This window comes from Montipora capricornis, chromosome 14 (genome assembly GCF_036669925.1).
Source record: "Montipora capricornis isolate CH-2021 chromosome 14, ASM3666992v2, whole genome shotgun sequence".
Lineage (NCBI taxonomy): Eukaryota > Metazoa > Cnidaria > Anthozoa > Scleractinia > Acroporidae > Montipora > Montipora capricornis.
The window spans coordinates 4,548,353-4,570,339 of record NC_090896.1 but is presented as its reverse complement, the minus strand read 5'-3'; the positions used below and the strand labels follow the sequence as shown (position 1 = coordinate 4,570,339).

Sequence of the window (21,987 nt, the reverse complement as noted above, 5' to 3'; positions counted from 1 at the left end):
ATAGTCATTGCTGTTCCCTGCAATGTCAATGTTGGAGAGGAATGTAGAAAACAAGTAATTTTTCCCATCATTGTAGGGACATACATGTAGGGTGGAATGAAAGAAAACAATAATAACAGAGAAGAGGAAAGCACGGTCCGATCTTCACTTGGAATTTGCCTGATGGAAAAGTACTGACAGCTCTCTTTCCCATTTTCTGCCCAGTTACATTTTTGATGGCCTTCGGTACAAATGGTATTGAATTCCACCCATCACTCTTAGTCTTCAGTTGATTGTGGAGAAAGCACTACCTTTATGGTTGTAAACATTCTTTTCTTGCATGAGGACAATAACTGTATGCTGAATAGTACAAGCTGACATTAGAGAACCCACAAGTGGGAAACTGGCCTTAGGCTATTTCTTTGCTCTCAGCAAAATGACTGGATGATTGGCAAACTCTGTTGGTGCTGAAGGATCAATAACGAAGCCACACTTGCAAAACACCCCTTAAAGCAGACTTCTAGGGGACTTCATCTCATCAGGCAAACACAAACTGATACAGCACTCTCTTGCTTGATTTAATAATTCCCTGAGTGACCAGTTCAAACGCTCTGATGCAGATGATTTTCTTCCTTTACAAAGTCAAAGTCAGGCTTGGCATGAACAGAATTAATTCTTCTCAAGTATTCCTGTTTCCATATATTAAAATCTGTTCTTCTGTGGCTACAAAAAGAAGAAATCAAGACTAGCTTTGAGATTTACATGGACAAAATTAATATTAGCAGTGCTTTCCATTTAGCCAAAATTCTGAAAATTCTCCGAGGAAGGTCAATGGTTTCATTGACGAATTTTTGGAAAATTACAACAAAAAAAAATGGGACATTCTGTTTTAAAGTAGTCTCTTCATTCCGGCAGGTGCGAAAGAACCAGAATTTTCTCAGTGAGAGCGATCATGAAGTGGACATAAACCCGTCCAAGCCTGTTTTTTTTATTTCAGGATTCTTTGTCAACTGTTCAAGCTGCTGTTCAAGACTTACTATCCTTCCAAACAATTTTTCATTGCGTGGTGTTCTTTGCGGCAGGCCCAAGCCAAGGAAAAACTTCTGTTCTGTGCACATCTTTGAAAAGCTGGGTGTGAATAGTAAAAAGAGAGATCCTTAGTCTTGCAACTTTGAATAACTCACCACAGATTTCTACAAGAGCACAACTACAGACTGAATAGGGAGTTTAAGCAAATCACTACGGCTGGTGCTACTACGGCTACCGTGCCTGAAAAGGTCTGGGGAGAGTACGGCGCGGTGGTGTGCTAAATTTTAAATTAGCAAAGCAAAATATAAAAAAACATGGGCTAAGCTAGGAGTTTAAAATCACTTTTATTTAGTTTCTCACGGCCAAATGGCTTCACTCAAAGGACGATGGCCATTGTTCGCCTTGCTACGACGAATAGATTATTTCTGAGCAAAAGCGAATGGCATACACTTTGTACAATAACAACAATTTGATGGATGAAATATATCATTTCAGAGACAAATATCTCAAAGAATATCGAGTGAAAAAGACAAATATATCAATACTCAAAGAAGGAAAATAGCATCGTATAGTATCCAGATTTAAAAACCTTCACTAAATCTTCAAAGAAAACTTAACAGAAGAAAAACAACCTTGTGCTAAACATGAATATTTCACTTCACTCACTTCGCCATTCCAAATTATACGTTTGCCAAAACTTATCGTAAATTCATAATACGGAATTGCAAGCTTATGAGAGGCAACCTTGGCACAATCTTTCACTTAAATTGACTTTAAAGGATATAGTATCCAATGGAATTCTTAAAATGCCGTGCTGTCCGTTGAAAAGGGCCAGAGAAGCAAAATAAACCCTACGTAGTAGCCGCTACGGCAAAACATCCCGACTCACGTAGTCAGATTTCAGACTACGGCTGGATGCAACCGACGTACATGCGCAGTGTCTCATTTTGGGGGAAATTTATTTCCGGCAGCCGTATTAGCGCCAGCTGTAGCGATTTGCTTAAAGTCCCTATTACTGCTATGTAACTTTTCCTTTGATTTTGTAGCAATTGAGGAAGGGTGGGGGGGGGGGGGTGGGAGAAAGAAGGAGTAAAATCTACTAATTAAGTCTCACTCTTTGGATTCAATGGGAGGAATATATAAAATTTTTTTTAAGTATTCTAACTTTGAGAATCAGTCATGTGCACAAGAAATTTGCTTAATAGGCTACTTGGCATCTTGAATGAGCTACGATGTCACTTTGAGGGAATTGAAAAAAAAAACTTAATACCACAGCAAAAGAAGTTGTGTCTCAAAATTACTCAGTATCGACTACATTAACTTCATAGAGAAAATGAAGGTCCCAGCGGACACTATATTTGTTTAAATGCACGCTAGGCCATCATATCATCGAAATCGCAACAGCCTTTAAGAAGAGTCTAGAAGTCTCGTTTATATTGCATTTATTTTGGTGTGAAGTCTTGCATGTTTTGGTCTCAGTCTTGGATTTGCAAACACTGGTCAGACTTAGCGAGTCTTGGATTTTACCATTCGTCACCCCTTACAGTGCAACGCGCCTTACCATAGCCACCCAACAAACTTTCACATTTGGCAATTACATGTGAATACATCAACTCAACAACCCGTGCAACAGTGTTCAACTTACAACGGTGCCAACTTTGCAAGGAGGCATGAATGTCAATCAAATTCACACATCCTGACTGGCCGACAATAATTGTATTAAAAAAACTCTGTTAGGTGGCAAGGCGCGTCGCACTGTAATATGTCGACGTCCTTTGTTCTCACAAGCTCCTGAGGGCAGGAACATTGAACCAAAAAATATTTTCCCGGAGGGAGGGCTACTTTTTCTGTTTCACAGACTGCAAATTTCAATTCCCCGCTATGGCCCAGGTTGGTGGTGGCGGGGTGGGGAATTTACTTTGACTGGTGCAGAGGTAACCGATCGAAGCGCTTTTCAGGCTAACCGGAGTGCTGTTTAGGCTTACCGGAATGCTAGTCAGGCTAATTGGAGAGCTTTTTGTGCAAAACACATAAAAAGGTTTTGACTGGCATTTAGTCTAATCCGAAGACCGGGTGCTGGGTATTTAGACACTTTGAATGATTTAAGACTTGGGATCGGAAACTACCAAGAAAAGATGACAAAATAACGAACCTTTAACCAGAGAATCACAGAAAAGTTTGGCCTCCTCGTTCATCAAGCTAGAAATTACGGCATCTCTCTCCGCTTCGCTCAAATCATCTATTTTCACAGCGGCCATGTTAAATTTTACCCATCATGCTGGAGTACACCACCAAACCGAGGAGTCCTTGTGACGAAGACGTTTTTTTGTATAAAATGTAACTGTTTAAAATGTTTGGAATGGAGCTCGAAAAAAACGACCATATAGACTCTTTTGACGATAACAAGCTTTCGGAAAAGAAAAAGCTTCAAAGTCCTCAGCTATTTCGTCTGGAATCATGTCCTCCGTGGCTGCAATTCAACAAATTTGTTCTCGATGGATACCGCTATCATCTGACCACTAGACAGTGCTTGGAGAGTTTGTTTTACATCCACAACGAAAGCTTCAACATTTATTCACACGGTAAGTTCTTAAAATTTTGGAGTATTCAAGCTCAGTTATGTTTAATCTCCTTAAGGCTAGAGAAAATAAAATTAATGTAGTCTTTTAGATCACAGACCCCTTGGAAAACTGTAAGCAAACAATGTTTCTCTTGACGTCATCCCAACCTCGTTCCCAGGGTCGCCATTTTCGTTGACAAAGACACCTGGGAGCGAGGTTGGACGTCCCCCTTTTTTATATGCCAACCAGAGCCTAATTGGCTGTTGAAGTTATTTTGTTCCGACTGGTCGGCAAATTTCAATATCAAAAGTTCTAAATGTGACGTCAATGTTTGTATTAACAATTGCAAAGAAATAACGCTATTCTAATTAAATATTCATTAATTTTATTGACCAATGAAGCAATGTGGCTAAGGCTCCATCCACAAGTATCCAGATATTTTTGATTCAGCAACTTTTTCGTTAAGGATTCATGAATTTTCAGACGTGTCCATGCATGACATATTCTAATCGAATCCCGTCTAGTATCCAGGACTCCTCTGTGACTATTGTCAACGGAGCCTGCGTCATCAGGCGTGCGAGAACCTTGGTGACAAGAGAAGCGATATCATTTTGTTCAGCTGCCATGTTGAATCACAACATCTCTACATCCTTGGGAGTCAGGATGGCTTAGTGGTTATCTATCGAGCCTCCCACCACTGCTAGCCGGGGTTCAACTCTGGCCACTGGCCACGGCTTGCATGTGGGCTGAGTTCCAGTCGATCTCAACCTGACTCGAGGGTTTTTCTCCGGGTACTCCGGTTTTCCTCCCTCATCAAAATCAACTCACAGCTAATAAACATCAAGCTGTGGTGCTGTGCTCTGACATCAACATGGACTATATAGCAGCAGCCAGAGGCGCCTTTGTATGCTTTCAGCCCGATATCGTGAGCCACCCTTCCTAATTCAATCCTCAATAGTGCAAGTAAGGGTGATAAGCACTGCTAATTATTATTATTATTATTATTATTATTATTATTATTATTATTATTATTATTATTATTATTATTATTATTGTTGTCCACTAGAAAACTATGTCCCCTTAAACCCATTGACTCCTAGAAGTGGAGACTTGATAGAGTTTACTCTGAGTGTATATAAATGCCAGACAATTTTACTCATCATTGAGGGGTGGTTCATTAGAGTCAATGGATTAAGGGCGTGGCTGGTCTGGAAAAAGTAACACAAAAAGCAAATTCTATGCACCCAAAAAAGTCAACCCACAAATTCTCACCATCATCATCACTGTTGTTGTTTGTTTTTGTTTTTCAGGGATTCCATGTGCGTTTTTTATGGTTTTTGTTCCCTTAACTGCGACTTCAGCTTGTCTGGCCAATCCTATGTGGTTTCTGTTCCACTTCTTTGCCTGTTTCGCTCCATTCTTTGCAAGTCCAATTTATCATTTATTTTTGTGTCACAAAAGTGGACTTTGTGCTTATAACAAGCTTCTGACCTTTGACGTCTGTGGCGTTTGGGCTATAAATGCATTTGGTGGCCTGTGTGGAATACGATCAACATTTTACTGCCTTCCTTTTTGGCAGACTCTGTCATTAACATTTTACATGGTTGTCTCACTTGTATCGGTTTACTTTATTCTGTTAGCCAATAGCGCAAAGGAGAGATTTGAACCTCTGATGGTGTTCGGCATAATGAGGTATTTCTTCGTTGCAGTCAGGCTATCACTTTTTGCATTCAATTGGAATTGTAGTCTTAGTGCTGTGCCATTCTATTTGTCTATGGACTTAACTGCCTTCATCGGCGGTGCTATCAATGTTGCTAGGATACCAGAAAGATGGTTTCCAGGGAAATGTGACATCATCGGCAACAGTCATCAGATTATGCATGTCCTAACAGTTTTTAGTGTTGTCAGCTTGCATATCGGATCAGTTAGAGATTTTGAATGGATGCACAAGACAGTTTGTGTGTAAAGTCTGGTTAAAATGAGCAAAATCAGTAGACAGAAGACAGTATATCCCATAACTGGAAATGGAAGACAAGTAGGGAGTTATGTCGCATTGATTTATACCCCATTTACACCAACAAGACAAGTTTAATTGACCTGAGTTTAACAAAATGAAAAACACAACACCTTTCAAGAATTGAAGTTTACAAGCGAAAGTGGGCGGGACAGTAACTTAGTAATTCTGGCCCATTCGACGGTTCGGTGGTTTTTGTAGTATGGATTAAATATATGGCAGCAAATTTAACCACAACCACCCCTGTTCTATTCTTTCTTTAATGTGCCCATTAATTCAAAACTTCAACACATTTCCATCCTGAAAATTTATTAGAGTCTCTCTCAAAAGCTGTAAATGGTGGAAATCACCCAAACCCATCCCATTTTTGCTTTTGATCGTTCGACAAAGCCAGCTTGCCTGTTTGTTAAAATTTTCTATGTTTATCGACACTAAAACGATAAAATTAATCAATTTGACACGATTTTTTATCGTTCACGTTCTTGGATGTCATGCAAAGCGACACTTCCGGTTAATATCTCCCTCCACATCACAGAAGGAAGCAGCTGAAATTCAGGCAACCATTGCAGCCCCACCCTACTCCCCAACATCACATAAGAATTTCTCTCTCACTGAACACTTTGGCGGGTCATGCTCAGCGGAATTGAAGTAGCTTGGTCGGCAATTGACGTCATCAAGTAATTACCTTTGTTTGTTTTAATAAGCTTGCAAACGCCGTACTTCCGCAAACCCAATTATTTCGGCTGTTCTGATTGGCTGTGAAAAAATATGATCTTTGCACACCATTTCATTGCGAACGTTCCGTGTGGCACGCGAGGTCAGATCACTTGTTCTCCACAAGCATGTTTCGACATCTTTTCGGCGGACGCACCTTAACGGCTTTGCTAAGAGTTGTGGCTATTTTCAATTTCTTTCGTGTCTTGTAATTTGCGAAAATCGTTTTCAAATAGTCTTGCGATTTGCAAGGTAAGCCCGAATATGATGGCCAGTTCGTGGATACGTGCAGAAATTCTCGCTTGCATTTTGATCTTCAGTGTGTTCGCTTTATTTTCTCTTCCCAGATGTCGTCGGTTCCCATAAGCCAAGCTTACATCTCGAAGCTTTCAGAATCAGCGAAATGCCGATCAAAAGCAACATCAATGCGACCAGAGCGAAAGGAGTCTGACAAAAGCGACCACGGTGGACAATTAATGCAAGCCAACTCTCGTTCGAAAAGTACCAGCTTCGGGTGTCGGAAAAATTGCACGTCTTTCATTGAATTGGTGGTGGGAGGTGTTCGCATTCGTGTTAAGTGAGAGCAGTAAAAAAAGGCAAGTTAGTCCTGAGAAGTCAATTTTTTTTTTGGTTTTTTTTTTCTGGAGCTTGTTTTCAAAACAATTTGCATGAAGTTGTAGTTGTGTTTTCTTTTATAGTTGCCCTTTTAATAAGCTTGAAATCCTTTCAGATGCAAACTTAAGTAAAACCATTCTACTTTGAAGGCAAAGTTTCAGTTCGAAGAAATCTTACATCCATATGCTCATCTTCTATCCTGGTGGATTAATCCGTGCGCTTTGAAACGCTTTGTACGTGATCATGATGCTCATAAAAACCACGATCCATTGTTTCCTGGCTGTGTCGATAAAAGGCCCTTTCCTTTCCTGTTTTCTCAGTAAGACAACTTCTATATCCAATAGTGTCATATTGTATTCCTCATTTCAGTTTTGTTTCTCAAAACTGTCAAATTGATACATGCATATCAGGCTCCGCAAAGTTCATAATTTTTATTTTAAATACCACGTACGTACCCTGTTTAAAATTTATCGGGTTATTCACAAACGTTTACTCTAATAATTTTCAGGATATAAATGTGCTTTTATTGCCAAGCTAGAATATTGTTGCTTGAGGCCAGGCTTGATTGCTTGGGAGAGAAAAATCGTCTTCACTTGTTGAAAGCCGTGCAAGTCACTGGGTCCTCAGGTTGAATGGTTGGGTCAATCCAGTCCTACTTTGCATGGGTTGAAATTACAGTATCACAACATCGAGATGATTGTTATCGGACAGCGCATTACTCTACATTGACAAGACTAGAAACAGAGACGGTTCATCATCATCAACATCATCTTTGCAGTTATCATTATCATCATCTTTGTGGGCAAAGTCTGTAATGTTGTTTCTGGTCGTGGATTTCCATCATATTTTTTGTAGATGACAAATTTTTAAATACTTCGAAAACCACCAATCTGTGGAATGGGCCTGAATTATTGAGTCACTGTCCCACGCACTTTCGCTTGTAAATAGTTCAAAGTCTTGAGAGGTGTTGTGTTTGGCGATACTTTTCAGACCAGGGAACCTTTCTTGCTCTCGAAGTACATGTAACAGCGAATCCATGGTTGCACTTGCAACCTCGACTCTTTGTTGGAAAGGAACAATTTCATCCCTTTCCCCCTGAGACTCGGGATTTTGAAAATGTATCTTTACAAATTGTTGTGGTTGTTCTGATACACCTTAACAGTGAAAAATGGCTACTGCTCACACCGTGGGAAAAAAATGAAGTGGGCAGGGCAGTCACTCAATAATTCGGGCCCATTTCACAGATCGGTGATTTTCGTAGTACTTCAGCATCTAAAAATTGGTTGTAGTCAGATCACATTGCTCTGTGGGAGACTCTAAACAGGATTTATCATCCTCATTGTCATCTGCACACATTGACTCCAAAAACAAGCAACTAGAGAACTGCAGTGTTCTTTAATAATCAAGTGAATTAAGCTATCAATATCGATTTTTTAATTGTTGTTGAACATGCCCTCAATGCTATGAGAGAGGTGCAACAATGTTTTATATAATTATTTATTTGATGTATTTGGCTTTTTGCAAGTTAAAATGTGATCTAATAAAATATTTATTAATATATGCTTGTGTTTTTCATTGAGTTTTCACAATATGCCAGTGAGCCAATTTGCAAGTCTACATGCAAGCTATGGGAGTCAACATGCGTGAATTGCATAAATTTAGGCCGTAGACATACCCTATTGACCTAGGGGAATTTGACATTTTGATGGAAGCTAGCACCAAATTTCCCACCCCTGGGGAACTACAGACCATCAAATTCCCCAACCTTGGGCACCTTTTGATCAAAGACATCACATTCCTGCCCTGGAGTAACTTTTTTTTTCATTAGATTCACATTTAACAGCTGATGGAAATTTGTCGTGTAACACGAAACCTTTCTGCTGCTCATGCTACTGAACAAGAACCTAAAATTGAGCAAAATAATAATAATTATTATGAACAATATTATTTTTTAGCCTCGTAAATAGTTCTTTTAACATTTACCAGCTTTCGAATCAATCAAGCATGCACAATGATAGAGTGGAAAATTCATGAATACGTAGAAGTATAGACAAAACAAACAGCGCTTACAAACATAATGATAAAGCACATTTTACTTTTGACTTGAGTAAAATGTACTTTATCATATGTATGTTTGTGGCCGCTGTTTGTTTTATGTTTTTGATTAAGTTGAAATGGGCAAAGAGCAATAATATTTAGAATAATAATAAAAACAATGACAAAAAAAATAGACTGAAACATTCTTATACTTCTGAACACTCCAGCAAAGACAGAAAAAAGTGATGGTCCATATTTATAAAAAGACAAGACAGATTTGCTTTCCTTTCTTTCACCCATGGTGTCCAGAAAAATCAGGGAAAATAGAGAAGTCATGTGAAAACCATGATTGTGGATAACTCATCTCCAGGATCTCTTAGTGTTCCAAGATGGCTGGTATGTCAAATTCCCAACCCTGGGGCAAGGGAAAGGTTCCTTAAGTCAATTTCCCATAGGTAGCCCCACTCCCTGAGGCTTAACATTGATATGTGTGCATTACAATTTCAGTCTTGATACACTTCAAACATGTTTATCTCTAATATCTGATTATCTGTAAATAGCAGATACTCGAAATGCGTTTACCACAAAAATATATATGCGGTGAATGTTTAGGAGCAATTGCAGAATACCTGGCCACTATACATTGTATTTCTTGTAGCGGCATCCTTTGCAATTGAATAACAAGGCATGTAACACTAGATGCTATTCGTATGCAAATTAACAGGATGGGAATTCTGCAATCTAGTCAATGTTTAAATTCCCAGTAAAATTATTCATTTCCTGCAGGAAAAGTATATCTTATTAGTATACACTAAAACAGTGGATAGCGTCGAACTCGCGCGCTGATTGGCTCGTCAAACTCCGGATGCTATTTACCTCCGAGCAACTCAGGAAAAAATGGCGTCCCGATTTGCATCCGTGACAAGTGAAGAAAACATCCAAATTAATTTTTTGTGGTGTATATTATCTCACTGTTTTAGTATATACTAAAACAACTATTCACCTCAGTGTTAGTGGCTAGCGTTGGATATTTACCTCGCCGCTTCGCGGCTCGGAACTATCCACCGCTAGCCACCTCCACTTCGGTGAATAGTTCAAGAAATGTTACTTTCTGAGCATGCCATGCTAATGGTCAGTGGTAAATCACGTTTTTCTAAGGCCGCTATGAGGTCATGGTCAATAATATTTGTGAACAGAAGGTAGATCAGGAACAACTGCACACAATTATTTCTGCGAAGTTTTATACCGGAAAAAATCTCGTTACACGTATAATGCCACTATTTTCGAGCTCTTCGCCTTTCGATCAAGATGTCGGTAAGTTGAAATCTCATTGCCTTGATTATCTGACGTTGCAAGTGGATGAATAGTTCGCCTGTTTTTCACAGAGAAAGCAACAAGCGAACTCAATACGACAGACGATTGGCAGCTTATTATGGAGCTCTGCGATCGGATTCCACAGACATCAACCGGGTTTGTAGATAAAGTAGCTCTTTAACGAAGTAGCCAACCTATCAAGGGATTTCTTATTTTTTTAACGACTAATTTGGACTTCAAACTTGTGTCAGACACGTAATAACTTACATATTTATTTGTAAGTTTACATGAGGTTGTCACAAGCTTTGGGCATTATAATTTATTTCCACAAAGTTCCTATTTGAACTAAGTGTCAAAAATTTGGTAGTATCTTTCACTTTTATTCAGTTTAAAGTAAAATATCGGTTTCAGTATAAAGGCCGACTCTCTTTTAATTTTGTTTGGATTTTTATAATTTATTGATTGATTAGCTTATTTATCTTTTGCAAGAATCCTCGAGACTCAAAACTCGTGTTTTTACTTCGCTATAATTCGTTTACTTTACCCAAAAAGTCTTCTTCGCTTTTGACATTTTTTTTTTTGCCCATCACAGTGTGTCACGTCCCTTTCGAATCGTGACGTCATTGAAACGATTGTTTTCGAAATGCTGTGTCACAGACGTATGTACCTCCTACTTTTGTCCCAGCTTGTTAAGTGAACAGAATCTCCTTGGGGGAGTTTTTTCAAGGCTTAAAACACAGAGGTTCACAGTTTGCAGTGCACTTTGCATGCAGTATTCCCCAAGCTATATACTTCCTTATTCATGACAGAATAATTATAATAATGTAGTTGCATCTCAAACAGTTGGACATGGTTAACAGCATTCTATTGAAGTCAATGTAGCCCTTGAGAATCCCACTATGCGTATTTATATAATATCCCAAGTTATTCTGACCTGTTCTTACATTTTGATCGGTTCTTGCCTATGATCTGTTAAAGGACAGACGCACGATTGATGTCACCATCAAGCTCTGTGCAAATAAAGTTTAATTCTTTATTATATAAAACAAATAGATTCCATGTTGCTGTGCGTCTGTTCAGTAATACTACCGAAATCACGAAACTGTTTGCACCCCGAAAAAAATGATCGATGGCATTTGAATTTCGACTTGTTCACGTGACCATTTGGAGCTCACCGATTTGTGATGTGTCATTCTTGATGTGAGCGAGGTCCTGGGAAAATATAAAAGAAACAAACTGCGGCTTGCGAGGAATGTGTACGAAGAACTTTTCACTGTTTGGAAATGGTATGTGGTCACTGATGGTTGAGCAGAGGGGAAGACGTTTCAACAGAGTTCTACCTGGGAAGTTTTAGAGACATAGGATTAAAGTACAAAGTGAGTGCCAGGTCTTACAGTTTCAAAAATATGGAAGACAAGTTTTGTCAAACATACAACCGAAAGTTACTTCCATCGTCACACAGCTAAAGGGCACAGGTAACCCAGGCTCACTGTGTGTGCCGCATAGGTAAATATAGAGAACATATGAGGTGAAGTTTAGGTCTGCAAATTTGCTAGAAAAATGGGAATAAAAATCGATGAAACTTACCATGTGGTGAGCTATTGTTGTCTTTAATACGTACATGAAGTTTCGGGAAAAATGGTCTCCGTTCACCTTCCCTCACAGTATAGTGACAAGGGAGGAGACAGAAGCCAGCGTCGGGACTCTGATCGACCCAAAACAAGCACAATTTTTTTAGCGAAAATCAATCCAATCGCTAAATAAACATGCCAGGCTCATGGAACATGAATTAATTTTCTGTAAACCATGAATCCACTGAAACATCTCCAGGCTCTGTAGAACTTGTTTACAAGTTAACCTGCTAAAATGGCGGCCCAAAACCGTTGTCCTCGCAGTGTCCAATTCAAAATGGCTCTGAACTCGGGACGCCTGGTGACGAGTATAATACATGTAAGTCCCCCTGGAGGGAGGGGAGTCCCAAGTTGCTCAGTGAGTTTTTGTTTTTAGCAATTTGGGACATACATCTGTGACTCCAGGGGAGTCTTGAGGCTGGCTTCCGTCTCCTACCTTGTCGCTATACTATGAGGGAAGGTGAACAGGAACCATTTTTCCCGAAACTTCATGTACGTATTGAAGACAACAACAGCTCACCACATGGTACATAGTATTTCCATTTTCTAGCAAATTTCCAGACCTAAACTTTGCCTCATATGTTATCTATATTTACCTAAGTGGCACACACAGTGAGCCTGGGTTACCTGTACTAAGGGTCAACGGAAAAAGCTGGAAGAACCTAGATTTAGTGCAACTGCTGATAAAAAGCAGACCTTCGGTAACTTACATGGCAAAACTGGATACTTCAAGGTAGTGTAAAGACTTGCGCATTTGCCCAAGAAGAAAATGAGAATGTCACATGCTTGTAAGGCAGTTCAAAGTAAACACCTAATGCTTTGTTGTTTCAAATTTCATGCTCGTAAAGCAAAATTGTATGGTTTATAAATACCAGTATAGTATCGACAAATTGTTCGCGGGAATTGATACCGAAGTCTCACTCCAATCATTATGATAAGTTGAGTTTTTATCCCTTGTTGTTGTTTTGGTTGACGTAAATTCGAAGACAAATTCTCTGCGAAAATTATATGAATCGTCAACATAGCAGTAATTTAATTATAATGTCAGTCGTGGAGAACAAATAACAGGGCTCGAAATTGCGACCAATACAGTTGCATTTGCGACTAAATTTTTCCCTTTGCTACTAAAATATCTGGAGAAGTCGCAAATTTGCGACTTGTTGTCACCTTCGCTCTTTCGAAACCAAAGGGTTAGCAGTTGCCACTTTGCTGCTACTTTGCTAAAATAAATAAATAAATGACAAAATTGTTTTGCTTCTCACTTTGAATTTTCTCTGAAGATAGCGTAATTGTAGAGTAATTTAGCTGCGATGTTACGTGCACAGCTACATTCCTTTGATCATTTGCCATTTTCAGCGGTTTCTTTATGCACAAATATTGCGGGCTCATATTTTTTTCTAAACCACTGACAACACAATGCAGCGCGGCGATTTTGCGACTAAAATTTGCGAAATTGCGACTAAATTTTCGTATCTTATCGCAAAATGCGACTGGAATTTTTCGTTAATTTCGAGCCCTGAATAAACAGTTAATAATTATTTTCATTTAGTAATCAAAACGATTTCAAGAACAGTAATGTTGCAAATAAATGTAAAAGAAAACATTTGACATATCTTCTCATTTGTTCTTATCAGTCGTTGTGGAACATCGAAGGCGGGACAAAACGTCTCCCTTATGTGTGAAACTGGTAGACCACTCATTTTTCTTTAATCTTGTATGTATCTCTAAAACGTCCCGGGAAGAACTCTGTTGAAAAATCTCACCCTCCGCTCAACCATCCGTGACCATATATCATTTCCAAAGGGTGGAAAGCTCTTCGTACACATTCATCTCGTGTCGCGGTCTGTTTCTCTATTTTCCCACGGCCTCGCTCACATTAAGAATGACATTCACAAATCGGGACCCTCCAAATGGTCACGTAAGCAAGTCGAAATTCAAATGCGATCAATCATGTTTTTCGGGGTGTATATATAAAACAGTTCAGTGATTTCGGTAGTAGATCACAGAAGAATGTCAAAATCTGGTATGAACATCAGTGACACACGAGGCGATGAACGTTTTTGTTCTTACCACATTTTGTGATGTCACCTGTGATCAATTAGTGAACAGACACATGGCAACATGGAATCTATTTGTTAAATGTAATTGTGCAAGGAAACACTATCAGAAATTGCTGGTACTGTAAGTTGTAAATTGTTTACTTTCGTTCAGTCGTTTGATTTCTCATAACATTGACCTTTGCTGATTTTCCTTTAGACCCAAAGATGCACTAAGGTCCATAATGAAGAGAGTAAATCATAGAGTTCCGCATGTTGCTATGCAAGCTCTTACCGTAAGTTACATGTACATGTATATGCATGATTGTGCATGAATATGCACGTAAACTTACCGAATTGTAAACTCTTACCGTAAGTTACATGTACATGTATATACATGATTGTTCATGAATATGCACGTAAAATGACCAAATTGTAAACTTATCGAATTACACTGATTTGAATTGCATAGTTGCAGGATTGTACAGATATGTCCAGAGATACAAGTAATCAGATGCTTGCAGATTTCAATAAACGTCCCAAAGTTTTTGGTAGAATGTACACGTATACATGTAACTATTTAATCGCATGGGCCTGTCAGGGCAGTTAAGGATTAATTTCACACGTATTTTCAAAGTTTTCACAAAATTGCCTGAGTCAGGAAGTGATGAGGGCAATTTGAAAAACTTTGAAAATGCAAGTGAAATTACTGGTAATCCTTAGTTGCATTTGCACAAGGGCACATTGTGATCACATGCTTATCGCACAAAGGGCAAAATTATTGAGGGAAGCCGGACAAATGACAGTCAACTTAACATGCTTTCATTTGGTTAAAGTCCAATTCAATAAATCCTGGCTGTCAACAGAAATTGTGCTTGAAATTTATTTTGTGTGCACAAAAAGCAGTTTAATCAGAGTCAGAGTCTGGAAGAAGATTCCATTGTAACTTCGCTTGCCCTGGATAAGCAACTGTTAACCAACAAGTAATGATTCATGCCCTCTTGATTACCAATTGAAAAGTGCCCTCGTATTAAAAGAAAAAAAATGCCCTCCGTTTCAGCCAATCAGCATTCAGTAATTTTGCCCTGTATGTGATAAGACTTAACCCTTTCACTCCCCAGGGGCTCCCCATTGATGAGTAAAATCGTCTGGTGGTAGACAGAGTAAAACCTATAAGTCTCAGTGGCCCTTACGGGAGTTAATGGTTAATGGTTAATGGGGACATGTAGATATTGTTAACCCCTTTGCTCCCGAGGGGTTCCGCTCCCGAGGGGTTCCCCATTCACGCGTAAAATTGTCTGGCATTAGACAGAGTAGAATCTGTAAGTCTCAGTGGCCCTTATGGGAGTGAAAGTGTTACAAAGCACACTTTGTATTGGATGTCAAAATTGTGCTTGCATCTACATGTTATTACTTGGAGATGCATTTCTGACATAAGTGGGGTTGTTAAGATCCAAAAGAAAAACTTTAAGGTCTCTTTACTCATTCCCTTCCAAAGGTTACCCCAATGATGATTATTTAATATCATCAGGCTTTAAGCAGACTATAGTCTTTTTTCAAAAGTGTCACTTTATTGGGAGTGGAACTTTTGTTTTAAATTTGTTTCTTTTTCTTGGGTCATTAAATGGCACTCAACAACTGGTCGTGGCTATTACCCATTGAACTCTGGGAGTGAGACTTTCTGTCTAATGCCAGACTATTTTCTTCATCAACTGGTTGCATCCTAGGGCATTTGAGGTGTCAGTGGGTTAATTAAAGATGATATTGCTATTCAGTGGGTAATAATCACCATCCAATCAGGGAATAAGTACTTGTATCGTCCAAGAGAATGTTCTCTAACAGATATCTCTATAATTTTTACTGTACTTTTCAAATACCCAGGACCTGTAGGCTACATGTAAGATGAATAATATTATTGAAGTAAGTTTTGGAGGACCAGAAAATCTAACTGACCTGGCTCAAGACTTTTAATGGGTGGTTCAACACAACACACGTGGTGTCCTCTTTTTGGGGTTCCCCATAGTCTAGAGATAGGGGAATCCCTCAAGTCTAAGTGTTACAACAATAATTACATACATGTATTTTCCTTTAAATACAATCATTCTAACGTTAAAAAAAATAAGGATTGTACAAATGATTTCTGAATCATGTAAACAGACCAAGGGCTATGAATGAGTGATAGGAGCTAGTCGGCACAAAAGTCACTCCATGGAATCAGATCCATAGTGTTTCTTTTTTTTATTATGAACCAGGAGCAACTTCAGGGCAAAATCAAGGAACTTTTGTGGATATTTTCTAACTAGCGCAATTTAAGACAAAAATTGACATGCAAAAAAAATTGCTTCATGTAAAATTTTAATGAACATTGTCAATCGCGTTGTTTAACACCCTAATAAGACAACTTTTCTGGGTGACTAAGATAGAAATTTAATGATTTTACATCTAGTGTTTTCAGCGCTCTCCTGATTTCAAAGACATCAAAGTACCCCAGGCCTGTATTGCAGACCACTTAATTGTTTAATATCAATCTAATTTTTGGGCCTCTTTCATTTTGCAATTTGCATTGAGGTAAATGTTGGTCAACCTTGCCTCCTCAGTATAAATATTACTTTCTTATCTTTAAGTTGCTCTCGGCTTGTGTCAACAATTGTGGAAAAGTTTTTCACTTGGAGGTGTGCTCCAGAGAGTTTGTTAATGAAGCAAAGAGTATCATCTCCAGGGTAAGAATCATCTTCATGATAATAATGATGCTGATGATGATGATGATGATGATGATGATGATAATAATTTATCACAAACTCTGAAAACTGGTGACGCAGACATTTCTTAAGCTGTGACAAGCAGGGCTTTCAATAACATTTGAAGTAGATGACTGTGCTGATCAATGTAAGTGGCGGTCATTCTTGTCTTTTACAAGGGTTTGAGTGAAAATCAAAGGCAGAGTAGCTAGCAATGAGAGGCAAATTTCTGACAACATAGACAGGGGTATACCTTCGGTGACCAGCTTCTAATGAAACCCCTGGACAAGATTGCCTTCAACATGCATGAAGAGAGCCACATGAATTTAATAATTTAAGGTCATCAAGGCACCACTGTCAGAAGAAAAGTATCAGAGGAAATGACCATTTTTAAGGTTCCTTGTGTGTATCAAAAATGCAAAAAAGTAAAAGCAACAATAATTTTGTCCATGTTGGTTAGGGTCTAGTGTAGTTGCCCCCTATAAAGGTCCTGTACCCTAAGCAAAGTGCTGGAAGTCTGAGGTCTCGGGATGCTACTTGACTGGATATTTCTCCCCAGGGAAAAACCCTGTGCTTAATTCTACATCATCATCATCATTATCATATTAATAATAATAATAATAATAATAATAATTATAATAATAATAATTATAATAATAATAACAACAACAACATATGAAATGAAATGTTAATCATAAACCCATTGGGAACTTGGGAAAATCTGAGCCCCAGATGGGATTTGAACCCACGACCCTCCGTGAGCTAGTCAGATGCTCTAACCACTGAGTTACTGGGGACGATATACTCATGATATATTCCCACATTCGCCCACTTGGGTGGTTGGTTGGCCACATCTCAGATATGCTTTAAGGTGACTGCGCAATGCAGTTATGAGCTATGCTGTCAGGTGTTATTTTACTCTGTAGCTGTGTGATGCAGCTCAAGGCAAAGACCCATATTTCACCCTTGCTCCCTGTAACTGGGGGCTGTAACACTGTACATGTATTTTAACAAATCATGAAGTATTATCATGGAAGAGCTTGTATTAACAGTAGGTAAAGTTTTTGAAAAAAATGTAATTATATGTAGGGAATAGGGCCTAAATAATTTAAAGCTGTAAAGGTCAACATTCAAATTTGAAAAACAATCCTATGCTCCGCAGGAAGCTCGTGAAGTTCTTTGAGTTGAAGGAGTATAATTGTGATTATGTTCACATAAGATCAAGCAGTTTGCACAGTGCTGTTTGGCACTTCCATAAATAAATATTGGTAGAAGAAAATACTCAATATTTTTGCATTTTAGTTTGCATCTTTTCACCGCAAAACATTACCGGTCTAGATGCTGGTCTAGGTGGGAAAATCTAGGCCGCAGTCAATATAGATTTTAGCCAATCAAATTCGCGAATTTTGTAGTTCCCAGTCCTCGTGAGACAGAGCCATATAATAATAGAGCTTATTATTAAATTGAATCTTCATGCCTCCTTTTTTCAGAGCAGTTAAATCATTAAGTCATTACCAGGCGGTATTAAAACTCAAACTCACATCGTGGACAATTGATTGTATTTTGTCTTTTGGAAGGCCCTTTGATAAAATAAATGTACATGTATTTTAAAAAAAAAACATGTAAATTTTTACACTCTCAGGGGCATCCAAAAGTAATAGAAAAGCTGAAGGGCCTTATAAAAGAATGGGCTGCTTGCTTCAAGGATGATCCACAGTTAAGGTACAGTTGTTATCAAATAACAAAATACATTGTAACTATTAATTACAGCTGTAAATACATAAAATAAGAAGAATTATATAAGAGCCGTTTTTTCTTTAGTTGAGTTCTCCGATGGTGAATTAGTTTTACCAAAATATGGATCATAATATACATGGAATTGTACACTGTGCTTATGAGATGAGTAACATTTTGTTCCATGGAATGTAAGGGAGACGTAACCCATCATTTAAGAATTGGTCTATCTGTAATCCTCCACAGTACAGTATGCTCCCCACCAATGTGTGTGTTTATTTATTTATTTATTTTTTTTCAGCCTCATTCCTACACTCTACAAAGAACTTAAAGCAGATGGAATTGATTTTTCGAACAGTAGTTCCAAGGTTGGTTTTTTCACATCATTGCATACGAAGCATCCATCCCACCAATAATAGATTTGAATAGCTCATTCATTTTGATTGTCTTTTTTAGGATTCTAGTTCAAAGTCAGTGAGTTCTGCATCCCATTCTTCATCGTCATCATCAGCTTTGTTGTCTAGTCCCGAAGAAGAAGATGAAGATTTAGCAAGAGGTTCCTGCTACTAATTTTGTTGATTTGTATTTCACATAAAGTGCACTTTACAAAAACAATGTAGTTTTTTCAGTGTGGGAGTACTATAATTGATCAATACTACCACAACAAACTTCTTGAATTCCCCTTTACACTGTATTTGCTGCCCAACTTTTCAAAAACCTAACAGACATCGTGGGTCTCGATCTAGGGATATCCTTTCAAAAAGAAAACAGTTTCTCTCATTAAGAGACGAATTTGCTGGTAGTGCATATGTGTTGTGGTTCAAAATTAATTATTTTTTAAACTTGCCTAGTTCAATTTTGATTTTCCTTTGTTTCAGACTATGAGTATGATAGCAAATATAAGACAAAGAAAAATCAAGATTACACTGGTTGAAAACTTTTGAACCCAGAAAAATATAGAACCATGACTTTCGAGCATAGGCACATAAAGGCCGCATCAGTTTAATCTTGGTTCACAAATCAAAGAAACGGCAGCCAACCTAAACCTCCATCCTTATGCAAAATTAATATTCTCTTTTGTTTTGGTTGAAAACATTGCTGTAGAATGGTCTGTGTGAGTAATAACATACTATCCACAGAACTCACCGTGCTATAACTAAATTGACTTTGAAGGTTAAAGGTGCTATTACACTGTTTAAATTGTTGACTGTGCAACTAATGTCTCGCAATGCGATAGCGAGACAAGTTGCCCAATGTAACATACATGTACCTTACAATGGCCAAGAACATTGCGAGACAAGCTGCAGGAACTTCACTCAAAGTTGCAAGGAATTTTTCAATCATTGAGCAGTGTATCAGGTGTCCTGCATCTTGTGTCACAACAGTTTGAGGCACCAGCCAATGAAAATGTTTCTTTAACCTCATGTGATCATTAAAAACAAGACAAGTTGCGTGAAATGTTGTCAAATGTAACAGTAAAGCCCTTTGGTTTTAATAATCTATGAAATATCTGTTGAAAACTGATGCACTGTTGAGTGGCGAAAACACTTATGCTACGAGATTGTTTGATTCACGTATCTTGGACTCATGCTGTCAGAGAGAGAGAGAGAGAGAGAGTTTTCTATACTCTAAGGTACATGTAAAATGCTGATTTGCAAAACCTGCAAACAAAGAGTTTCTTGAATCCTGGGTTGAGAGAGATCACATCAAGAACTACATTGTTTTTCTCTCACTAGTTTGGTGTTGGGTCAAATCACTATTTGTTTTGCTAATCATAACAATTAGTAATACATTTTCATTAAGAGAAAAGGGCGTGTGTGTTTCTAAAAATAGTGTGACAGTGTCTCTTTGACAACGGCAAATATTGATATCACTAGTTAAGTGTGCGTTGCTTGAAACTGTCAAATTTACGCCGTATCTTGCCTTCTAGCGATCCAGTTGTCATTAAAAGAGGCAGAGACAAGCAAGGTATGGCAACCACAAAAGATATTCATTCGTGTAAATAATTCACCAGGATTCCACGATATGTGAAGCTCCTCCGTCTTCTACAGTATCGCTTAAAACTGTGTTCCCCTCGGGACGAGGCAATACCTCGTCTATGCCGCGGGGGAACGGTGTTTTTTTCTACGCAGGAAAACCGAGGTACGTTTTTGCCGCGGTTAGTGTGTCGCGCAATTAACGAGGTAATGTGGCTTTGCGCGGTAAAGTGCAGTACTTTTGAGCGAGAAAAATCATGTCACAAAGTAAAAATACTGTCGTGCAAGAATATTCAGTTGCCGTTAATTTTTACCCCTATTTAAAAGCGTTTTTTTTTTTTTTCAAAAATGGATAAAGCAGTGAAACATAGTGGTGTGAACTAACTCCATTTCTCATTGCTAAAGTATGTGCAAGCTTTCTAAACACTAGTTAGTATTTCTTTCAGACGGAGTCATTAGTTGGAGAAAACTTACCATACAATGTACGGCGTCAGTCGGAAACATTCACATCGAATGTGGGTTGTTGATTAGTTACATGAATCACTTTCGATTCGTCTGCATTTTCACGCCATTTTGTCAGAAATGAATCGAGAATAGTACAAGCACATGTAGGTAAAGTCGCGAAAGACTGCCTGGTACTGACGCGGCAAAGAGGTCAATAGTTTCAAGCGGTACTGTACATTAATATATATGTAAGTCGCTAAAAACTCAGAATTCCTCCCTGTAGTCTTGCGAAAGGCAAAAAGTGAATTAGCTGATAGTGCTCTTATGGCGTGGGTGGACATCCCAGCGCGGTCACAAATGAGTCTATTTTTAGAATACCCGTTCGCTCAAAAATTAGTCGTCATGTCCCTGAAAAAAACATGACAGAAGTAATCACGCGTGACAGGGCTTTTCCTGATTGGTTAAGGTGGCGGCCTTTTGTTTGTTTGCGCGCGTAAAGTACATCTAAAAATAAGTCTATTTGTGACAGTGCTGGGTTAGGGTTAGGGTTAGGGTTTAGGGTTTAGGGTTAGGGTTTAGGGTTTAGGGTTAGGGTTAGGGTTAGGGTTAGACCGCAAATAGGCCTTAATCACTCGTCGGCCATGTTGAGTCCCGAGGGACTGAAAACTTTTGTTTTTGCGCGCCGAACTCGTTCCCAAACATTTCAACTCGAGGCTCGGGGTACGACATATATTGTCTATGGCCAATATGGCCACCGCGCGAATGAGGCCCATTGATAGAGAAACACTCTTATCTAATTCACTCTTGCCAAGGGCTAATGCTCGAAACGCCAGCTTACAAGTCTTTCTTACAGCATTTTTACAAAATAACTCCTTACTTTTCCCATTTTCCTACAAAGTGACTATTCTATTTAACATCCACCCACCCTCCGGTGGATGAGGCTTCCCTTGGGGGCTGCCAAAGTCATTCATCAGGGGCTACAGGGAAGTAGAAAACATGGCTTATTTTGAGTTATTGGCAATCCGATTTTCTTTGTTCTTTAAGGGAGGGAGGGGGGTGGTCAGTTGGTGAGACCCTCTTTCATAGTGGGGGTGGATTATAATGGAATGGGCGAAATGTTGCGTGGGTAACGTGTTTTCACGTTTAGTGATGCAAAACAACATCT

The 21,987-nt window shown here is 38.7% G+C and overlaps 2 protein-coding genes and 2 long non-coding RNA genes across 4 annotated transcripts in view; 3 read left to right on the top strand and 1 right to left on the bottom strand.

The window, feature by feature from the left end:
- Positions 1-536: 536 nt before the first annotated feature.
- LOC138032260 (uncharacterized) lies at positions 537-3,210 on the bottom strand. The gene is made up of 3 exons (XR_011128315.1): positions 3,161-3,210; positions 1,017-1,107; positions 537-702 (listed from the first exon to the last, which is right to left on the bottom strand). It is a non-coding gene; the product is annotated as an uncharacterized lncRNA (long non-coding RNA).
- Positions 3,211-3,334: 124 nt separating this feature from the next.
- Positions 3,335-5,820, top strand: LOC138032257 (progestin and adipoQ receptor family member 4-like). The gene is made up of 2 exons (XM_068879896.1): positions 3,335-3,590; positions 4,880-5,820. The coding sequence occupies exons 1-2, from the start codon at positions 3,359-3,361 to the stop codon at positions 5,533-5,535; spliced, it is 888 nt and encodes a 295-aa protein (XP_068735997.1). The 5' UTR covers positions 3,335-3,358; the 3' UTR covers positions 5,536-5,820.
- A 541-nt stretch (positions 5,821-6,361) lies between these two features.
- Positions 6,362-8,472, top strand: LOC138032258 (uncharacterized). Its single transcript, XR_011128314.1, has 3 exons — positions 6,362-6,549; positions 6,645-6,893; positions 7,421-8,472. It is a non-coding gene; the product is annotated as an uncharacterized lncRNA (long non-coding RNA).
- Positions 8,473-10,142: 1,670 nt separating this feature from the next.
- Positions 10,143-21,987, top strand: part of LOC138032254 (signal transducing adapter molecule 1-like) — a 23,099-nt gene continuing 11,254 nt past the window's right edge. Inside the window, exons 1-8 of the mRNA XM_068879894.1 lie at positions 10,143-10,263; positions 10,335-10,419; positions 14,151-14,226; positions 16,555-16,650; positions 18,311-18,390; positions 18,704-18,770; positions 18,859-18,958; positions 20,333-20,370. Coding sequence (XP_068735995.1) covers positions 10,221-10,263; positions 10,335-10,419; positions 14,151-14,226; positions 16,555-16,650; positions 18,311-18,390; positions 18,704-18,770; positions 18,859-18,958; positions 20,333-20,370 — 585 coding nt within the window. The 5' untranslated portion in view covers positions 10,143-10,220. The remainder of the gene's footprint in view (positions 10,264-10,334; positions 10,420-14,150; positions 14,227-16,554; positions 16,651-18,310; positions 18,391-18,703; positions 18,771-18,858; positions 18,959-20,332; positions 20,371-21,987) is intronic.

Excerpts from the sequence above, each read along its gene's own strand:
- LOC138032257 (XM_068879896.1), top strand. The coding sequence starts at position 3,359 with ATGTTTGGAATGGAGCTCGAAAAAAACGACCATATAGACTCTTTTGAC. Across the intron at positions 3,591-4,879 it reads CTTCAACATTTATTCACACG|GGATTCCATGTGCGTTTTTT; the intron begins GTAAGTTCTTAA and ends TTTGTTTTTCAG.